General features: G+C 39.7%; 1 protein-coding gene across 2 annotated transcripts; it reads left to right on the top strand.

Moving 5' to 3' along the window:
- Positions 1 to 220: 220 nt before the first annotated feature.
- Positions 221 to 1,735, top strand: mplkip (M-phase specific PLK1 interacting protein). Of its 2 annotated transcripts, XM_034556516.1 has the most exons (3): positions 221 to 505; positions 548 to 725; positions 1,273 to 1,735. In XM_034556516.1, the coding sequence occupies exons 1-3, from the start codon at positions 339 to 341 to the stop codon at positions 1,363 to 1,365; spliced, it is 438 nt and encodes a 145-aa protein (XP_034412407.1). In that variant the 5' UTR covers positions 221 to 338; the 3' UTR covers positions 1,366 to 1,735. The 2 variants fall into 2 exon arrangements, with proteins under 2 accessions (XP_034412407.1, XP_034412406.1); XM_034556515.1 differs by having other exon boundaries at positions 221 to 725.
- Positions 1,736 to 10,187: the final 8,452 nt, after the last annotated feature.

Raw genomic sequence — 10,187 nt, 5'->3', positions numbered from 1 at the left:
CAGACTGATTCATGACTAATAACTTGTGACTTTCTATTTCAATGACTTAAAGATATTAATGTATTTACTTTTAATGTTCGGTTCAAACGGAACATTAAAAGTAAATACATTAATTTCTTTAAGCCAATGAAATAGAAATTCGCTTGCTGTGTTTTAATAACAGTAAAATGATCCAATGACCCTGGTGGCCGCTGGGCGGCGCTGCAGCCTGCAGGCCGGAAGTGGGTCCGCGTGCGTTTCCGGTACCGTTTAGTTGTGTTTCAACGGGAGCAGAACCCTTCAAGCTCTGGTGCTCCGGTGTTTCTCCACAGTCTCTTTGTTATTGTATATTCGCTCCGATGTACCGAGCGCCGGACAGACCTCAGCCGAGTCCCGGAGCTCCGCCACCAACTGATAGGTACCCTTCCCCGGGCTCCTGCTGGGGCTTCCCCGGGGCTCGCCCCCCCTCCGGACCCGCGTACTCTCCGGGTTCTCACCGAGGGTACAGTGGCGGTTCTCCATCCGGGTTCGGTAGTGGGTCCCGGGGTTTCGGAGACTCTCCATCCGGGTTCGGTAGTGGGTCCCGGGGTTTCGGAGACTCTCCATCCGGGTTCGGTAGTGGGTCCCGGGGTTTCGGAGACTCTCCATCCGGGTTTGGTAGTGGGTCCCGGGGTTTCGGAGGAGCGAGGCGGTACAGAGGAGCTGGTTCCCGGAGACCTCAGTCCTTCAGTCCCTCAAACCTGCAGGTGAAGTCTCGTGTGATTTAATAGAGTTTGATTTAAAGTTATAGAAGTCACATGCATTGGTGCTTTTTCTTCATGTTTATATTCACACATATTTTGACGACATTGTCCTTTATTTGTCCCGCTCTGGTTACTGGTTTCTTTTATTTAGTATTTCGAAGTGGACCCAGGACAGTTTGGTGACCTGAGAGGGCTGAACAAACAATATGAGGAGACTAAATGTTCATAATGTTGATTAAGTGCAAACATGTTGAGAGGGTTAAAGTTTCAAAACATCTGTATTGTCTACTTCAAACAACTGTGTGTGTGTGTGTGTGTGTGTGTGTGTGTGTGTGTGTGTGTGTGTGTGTGTGTGTGTGTGTGTGTGTGTGTGTGTGTGTGTGTGTGTGTGTGTGTGTGTGTGTGTGTGTGTGTGTGTGTGTGTGTGTGTGTGTGTGTGTGTGTGTGTGTGTGTGTGTGTGTGTGTGTGTGTGTGTGTGTGTGTGTGTGTGTGTGTGTGTGTGTGTGTGTGTGTGTGTGTGTGTGTGTGTGTGTGTGTGTGTGTGTGTAGGGTGAAGCTTCAGTGGAGAAATACTTCAGTCCGTCTATGCTACAGGATCCCTGGGAAGCGCTTCAGCCGGCTGCAGCGAGACAGTCCTCCTGAAAGGAAAAACAAGAGAAACTGAACTCCAACCAGAAGCAATAGAACAGCTACAGACAACAAGATGATAATAATACTAACAAAGGGCACCAATCACAGGCTGCTTCATCCTCACATGACCTGTCAGTCTCATGTCCAGGTGTTTGGAGACACAAAGTGTCACTGATTTATGGACAGATGTGCACCAGCCACATGATTGATGTATTGAATGGTTTTAATACTTTGACACATGTGGTTCAACATTATCCTGAATCATATCCTGAGTTTTGTATTGAACATTTGTAGTCCCCCTCATGGTGGATTTAAATGAAACCTTCAAAGTGTGTTTCAGGTTATCTTGTGGATTTTAATAAAAGTGCCACCATGCTGTTAATTGGAGTCATAATTTCCAGCTTGTTACAGCTCACAGGAAATTGGTTTGATTGGTAGTAAATTATATTAACACAACGAGACAAACTTAATATGGTTCTACATGGGGTTAGATCCTTAATAATAAACTCAATAGGGTTCTACCTCTTGGGGTTAGAGCCTTAATAATGAATAACCGGCCCAAACTCCTTTGGGGTTAGAGCCTTAATAATAACAAACGTTGTAATTATATACCTGCAGTACTCTAATGTCACCACTAGATATCCGTGTAATATATTATCCAAATTTAGTTTAGAATGTGTAATGCACCATGTGGCCTGCAGAGGAGGCTAGTTCACACTGATGTGTGTTTTACTTGCTAATGAGGAAATATCATCAGATGGTTCACTAGCTGTTAAATAGAGCACAAACCACACATATACATTATATTACACAGACAAACAACATGAATGTCTAACCCTGAAAACACTTGTGATGACACATCTGTGGTTCAACTTGAGCCTGCATGTGTGTGTGTGTGTGTCACTATCCTCTTCACTCACATCAGAGGGCTTCTAGCTGACAGGAAGTAGCAGGAGGAGATAAACCCCTTAAACTGGTTCAAAGATTCACTAACAGTTCATGTCAGCACTTTCTGTTAATCTGAATAATGTCATTACTTATTTGAGACAAAGCACTGGGTTTATTAAATTAATGTGTGTCCATTATGTGTAAGACATTACATTTCATTTAGCTGTTTTTTTTATCCAAAGCGACTTACAATCATCTCACAATATTGATAACATCCACCTACAATAGTGATAACACCCACCTACAATAGTGATAACATCCACCTACAATAGTGATAACATCCACCTACATTAGTGATAACGCCCACCTACAATAGTGATAACATCCACCTACAATATTGATTAGTGATTGCATCCAACGACAATAGTGATAGCATCCACATACAATAGTGATAACATCCACCTACAATAGTGATAATACCCACCTACAATAGTGATAACACCCACCTACAATAGTGATAACATCCACCTACATTAGTGATAACGCCCACCTACAATAGTGATAACATCCACCTACAATATTGATTACATCCACCTACAATAGTGATAACACCCACCTACAATAGTGATAACATCCACCTACATTAGTGATAACATCCACCTACAATAGTGATAACACCCACCTACAATAGTGATAACATCCACCTACAATAGTGATAACATCCACCTACAATAGTGATAACACCCACCTACAATAGTGATAACACCCACCTACAATAGTGATAACATCCACCTACAATAGTGATAACACCCACCTACAATAGTGATAACATCCACCTACATTAGTGATAACGCCCACCTACAATAGTGATAACATCCACCTACATTAGTGATAACATCCACCTACATTAGTGATAACATCCACCTACAATAGTGATAATACCCACCTACAATAGTGATAACATCCACCTACAATAGTGATAACACCCACCTACAATAGTGATAACATCCACCTACATTAGTGATAACGCCCACCTACAATAGTGATAACATCCACCTACATTAGTGATAACATCCACCTACATTAGTAATAACATCCACCTACAATAGTGATAATACCCACCTACAATAGTGATAACATCCACCTACAATAGTGATAACGCCCACCTACAATATTGATAACATCCACCTACAATAGTGATAACATCCACCTACAATAGTGATAACATCCACCTACATTAGTGATAACATCCACCTACATTAGTGATAATACCCACCTACAATAGTGATTGCATCCAACGACAATAGTGATAGCATCCACATACAATAGTGATAACATCCACCTACATTAGTGATAATACCCACCTACAATAGTGATAACACCCACCTACAATAGTGATTGCATCCAACGACAATAGTGATAGCATCCACCTACAATAGTGATAACATCCACCTACATTAGTGATAATACCCACCTACAATAGTGATAACATCCACCTACAATAGTGATAACATCCACCTACATTAGTGATAATACCCACCTACAATAGTGATAACACCCACCTACAATAGAGATTGCATCCAACGACAATAGTGATAGCATCCACCTACAATAGTGATAACATCCACCTACATTAGTGATAATACCCACCTACATTAGTGATAACATCCACCTACATTAGTGATAATACCCACCTACAATAGTGATAACATCCACCTACAATAGTGATTGCATCCAACGACAATAGTGATAGCATCCACCTACAATAGTGATAACATCCACCTACATTAGTGATAATACCCACCTACAATAGTGATAACACCCACCTACAATAGTGATAACATCCACCTACATTAGTGATAACGCCCACCTACAATAGTGATAACATCCACCTACAATAGTGATAATACCCACCTACAATAGTGATAACATCCACCTACAATAGTGATAACGCCCACCTACAATATTGATAACATCCACCTACAATAGTGATAACATCCACCTACATTAGTGATAACATCCACCTACATTAGTGATAATACCCACCTACAATAGTGATAACATCCACCTACAATAGTGATAACATCCACCTACAATATTGATAACATCCACCTACAATAGTGATAACATCCACCTACAATATTGATAACATCCACCTACAATAGTGATAACATCCACCTACAATAGTGATTGCATCCAACGACAATAGTGATAGCATCCACATACAATAGTGATAACATCCACCTAAAATAGTGATAATACCCACCTACAATAGTGATAACACCCACCTACAATAGTGATAACATCCACCTACATTAGTGATAACATCCACCTACAATATTGATAACATCCACCTACAATAGTGATAACATCCACCTACAATAGTGATAACATCCACCTACAATAGTGATTGCATCCAACGACAATAGTGATAGCATCCACATACATTAGTGATAACATCCACCTACATTAGTGATAATACCCACCTACAATAGTGATTGCATCCAACGACAATAGTGATAGCATCCACCTACAATAGTGATAACACCCACCTACAATAGTGATAACATCCACCTACATTAGTGATAACGCCCACCTACAATAGTGATAACATCCACCTACAATATTGATTACATCCACCTACAATAGTGATAACACCCACCTACAATAGTGATAACATCCACCTACATTAGTGATAACATCCACCTACAATAGTGATAACACCCACCTACAATAGTGATAACATCCACCTACAATAGTGATAACATCCACCTACAATAGTGATAACACCCACCTACAATAGTGATAACACCCACCTACAATAGTGATAACATCCACCTACAATAGTAATAACACCCACCTACAATAGTGATAACATCCACCTACATTAGTGATAACGCCCACCTACAATAGTGATAACATCCACCTACATTAGTGATAACATCCACCTACATTAGTGATAACATCCACCTACAATAGTGATAATACCCACCTACAATAGTGATAACATCCACCTACAATAGTGATAACACACACCTACAATAGTGATAACATCCACCTACATTAGTGATAACGCCCACCTACAATAGTGATAACATCCACCTACATTAGTGATAACATCCACCTACATTAGTGATAACATCCACCTACAATAGTGATAATACCCACCTACAATAGTGATAACATCCACCTACAATAGTGATAACGCCCACCTACAATATTGATAACATCCACCTACAATAGTGATAACATCCACCTACAATAGTGATAACATCCACCTACATTAGTGATAACATCCACCTACATTAGTGATAATACCCACCTACAATAGTGATTGCATCCAACGACAATAGTGATAGCATCCACATACAATAGTGATAACATCCACCTACATTAGTGATAATACCCACCTACAATAGTGATAACACCCACCTACAATAGTGATTGCATCCAACGACAATAGTGATAGCATCCACCTACAATAGTGATAACATCCACCTACATTAGTGATAATACCCACCTACAATAGTGATAACATCCACCTACAATAGTGATAACATCCACCTACATTAGTGATAATACCCACCTACAATAGTGATAACACCCACCTACAATAGTGATTGCATCCAACGACAATAGTGATAGCATCCACCTACAATAGTGATAACATCCACCTACATTAGTGATAATACCCACCTACATTAGTGATAACTTCCACCTACATTAGTGATAATACCCACCTACAATAGTGATAACATCCACCTACAATAGTGATTGCATCCAACGACAATAGTGATAGCATCCACCTACAATAGTGATAACATCCACCTACATTAGTGATAATACCCACCTACAATAGTGATAACACCCACCTACAATAGTGATAACATCCACCTACATTAGTGATAACGCCCACCTACAATAGTGATAACATCCACCTACAATAGTGATAATACCCACCTACAATAGTGATAACATCCACCTACAATAGTGATAACGCCCACCTACAATATTGATAACATCCACCTACAATAGTGATAACATCCACCTACATTAGTGATAACATCCACCTACATTAGTGATAATACCCACCTACAATAGTGATAACATCCACCTACAATAGTGATAACATCCACCTACAATATTGATAACATCCACCTACAATAGTGATAACATCCACCTACAATATTGATAACATCCACCTACAATAGTGATAACATCCACCTACAATAGTGATTGCATCCAACGACAATAGTGATAGCATCCACATACAATAGTGATAACATCCACCTAAAATAGTGATAATACCCACCTACAATAGTGATAACACCCACCTACAATAGTGATAACATCCACCTACATTAGTGATAACATCCACCTACAATATTGATAACATCCACCTACAATAGTGATAACATCCACCTACAATAGTGATAACATCCACCTACAATAGTGATTGCATCCAACGACAATAGTGATAGCATCCACATACAATAGTGATAACATCCACCTAAAATAGTGATAATACCCACCTACAATAGTGATAACACCCACCTACAATAGTGATAACATCCACCTACATTAGTGATAACGCCCACCTACAATAGTGATAACATCCACCTACAATAGTGATAACATCCACCTACATTAGTGATAACATCCACCTACAATAGTGATAATACCCACCTACAATAGTGATAACATCCACCTACAATAGTGATAACATCCACCTACAATAGTGATAACATCCACCTACATTAGTGATAACATCCACCTACATTAGTGATAACGCCCACCTACAATATTGATAACATCCACCTACAATAGTGATAACATCCACCTACAATAGTGATAACATCCACCTACATTAGTGATAACATCCACCTACATTAGTGATAATACCCACCTACAATAGTGATTGCATCCAACGACAATAGTGATAGCATCCACATACAATAGTGATAACATCCACCTACATTAGTGATAATACCCACCTACAATAGTGATAACACCCACCTACAATAGTGATTGCATCCAACGACAATAGTGATAGCATCCAACTACAATAGTGATAACATCCACCTACATTAGTGATAATACCCACCTACAATAGTGATAACATCCACCTACAATAGTGATAACATCCACCTACATTAGTGATAATACCCACCTACAATAGTGATAACACCCACCTATTATAGTGATTGCATCCAACGACAATAGTGATAGCATCCACCTACAATAGTGATAACATCCACCTACATTAGTGATAATACCCACCTACAATAGTGATAACATCCACCTACAATAGTGATTGCATCCAACGACAATAGTGATAGCATCCACCTACAATAGTGATAACATCCACCTACATTAGTGATAATACCCACCTACAATAGTGATAACACCCACCTACAATAGTGATAACACCCACCTACAATAGTGATAACATCCACCTACATTAGTGATAACGCCCACCTACAATAGTGATAACATCCACCTACAATAGTGATAATACCCACCTACAATAGTGATAACATCCACCTACAATAGTGATAACGCCCACCTACAATATTGATAACATCCACCTACAATAGTGATAACATCCACCTACAATAGTGATAACATCCACCTACATTAGTGATAACATCCACCTACATTAGTGATAATACCCACCTACAATAGTGATAACATCCACCTACAATAGTGATAACATCCACCTACAATATTGATAACATCCACCTACAATAGTGATAACATCCACCTACAATAGTGATAACATCCACCTACATTAGTGATAATACCCACCTACAATAGTGATAACACCCACCTACAATAGTGATAACATCCACCTACATTAGTGATAACATCCACCTACATTAGTGATAATACCCACCTACAATAGTGATAACATCCACCTACAATAGTGATAACATCCACCTACATTAGTGATAATACCCACCTACAATAGTGATAACATCCACCTACAATAGTGATAACATCCACCTACATTAGTGATAACATCCACCTACATTAGTGATAATACCCACCTACATTACTGATAACATCCACCTACATTAGTGATAATACCCACCTACAATAGTGATAACACCCACCTACAATAGTGATTGCATCCAACGACAATAGTGATAGCATCCACCTACAATAGTGATAACATCCACCTACATTAGTGATAATACCCACCTACAATAGTGATAACACCCACCTACAATAGTGATAACATCCACCTACAATATTGATAACATCCACCTACAATAGTGATAACATCCACCTACAATAGTGATAACATCCACCTACATTAGTGATAATACCCACCTACAATAGTGATAACACCCACCTACAATAGTGATAACATCCACCTACATTAGTGATAACATCCACCTACATTAGTGATAACACCCACCTACAATAGTGATAACATCCACCTACATTAGTGATAACATCCACCTACATTAGTGATAATACCCACCTACAATAGTGATAACATCCACCTACAATAGTGATAACATCCACCTACAATATTGATAACATCCACCTACAATAGTGATAACATCCACCTACATTAGTGATAACATCCACCTACATTAGTGATAATACCCACCTACAATAGTGATAACACCCACCTACAATAGTGATTGCATCCAACGACAATAGTGATAGCATCCACCTACAATAGTGATAACATCCACCTACATTAGTGATAATACCCACCTACAATAGTGATAACACCCACCTACAATAGTGATAACATCCACCTACATTAGTGATAACATCCACCTACAATAGTGATAACATCCACCTACAATAGTGATAACATCCACCTACATTAGTGATAATACCCACCTACAATAGTGATAACACCCACCTACAATAGTGATTGCATCCAACGACAATAGTGATAGCATCCACCTACAATAATGATAACACCCACCTACATTAGTGATAACATCCACCTACATTAGTGATAACATCCACCTACAATAGTGATAACACCCACCTACATTAGTGATAACATCCACCTACAATAGTGATAACACCCACCTACAATAGTGATAACACCCACCTACAATAGTGATAACATCCACCTACATTAGTGATAGCATCCACCTACAATAGTGATAGCATCCACCTACAATAATGATAACACCAACCTACAATAGTGATAACATCCACCTACATTAGTGATAACATCCACCTACAATTGTGATAGCATCCACCTACAATAATGATAACACCCACCTACAATAGTGATAACATCCACCTACAATAAAGTTACCACCCACATATTTAATACCCCTCACTTTCTGGAACCTTTCGATTCACTCCACTCTTTCCTACCTCAATTGGCATTGTCATGGTGATGGTAGCCCTGAGTCACAGGATGAGGGAGCCAATGATGGAACATGAGCGAGAAATTCGTGAGAACATCGTTCATTATGACGATGACGGTGGAGGGGAGGACACCAAGGCCTTCAACATGTTCACTCTGAGACACCTAAACAAAACCAAACAAATGAGCCAAAACACCAGAGCACAAAATGGATCAGAACCGGCGGTTCTAGGAGTTCATCAAAGACCGACTGCAGAAGGCGGATCTCGACCTGACGGCGCCCTCCTACGACTCTCTGCAGACCGACTCATTCGAGGGCAGTGGATCGGCCGCAGATTCGAACTCATTAGACTCGTTAGATTCGTTAGATTCGTTAGATTCGTTAGATTCGTTAGACTTGTTAGAGTCCGAGCAGAACTACGAGTTCCTGAATGAGTGGGAGCCGAGGTTCAGGAAGCTTGCAGACCTCTATGAACACAATGAGGAAGGATCAGCTTTATTGGCCATGTATGTGTGCACATACATAGAATTTGACTTCGTTTACACGTACGCTCTCGTTGTACATACATATTTAAATTACAAATGACAGGATAAA

This window comes from Cyclopterus lumpus, chromosome 17 (genome assembly GCF_009769545.1).
Source record: "Cyclopterus lumpus isolate fCycLum1 chromosome 17, fCycLum1.pri, whole genome shotgun sequence".
NCBI classification, from domain to species: Eukaryota; Metazoa; Chordata; class Actinopteri; order Perciformes; family Cyclopteridae; genus Cyclopterus; species Cyclopterus lumpus.
This window is presented reverse-complemented; position numbering and strand designations above follow the sequence as displayed.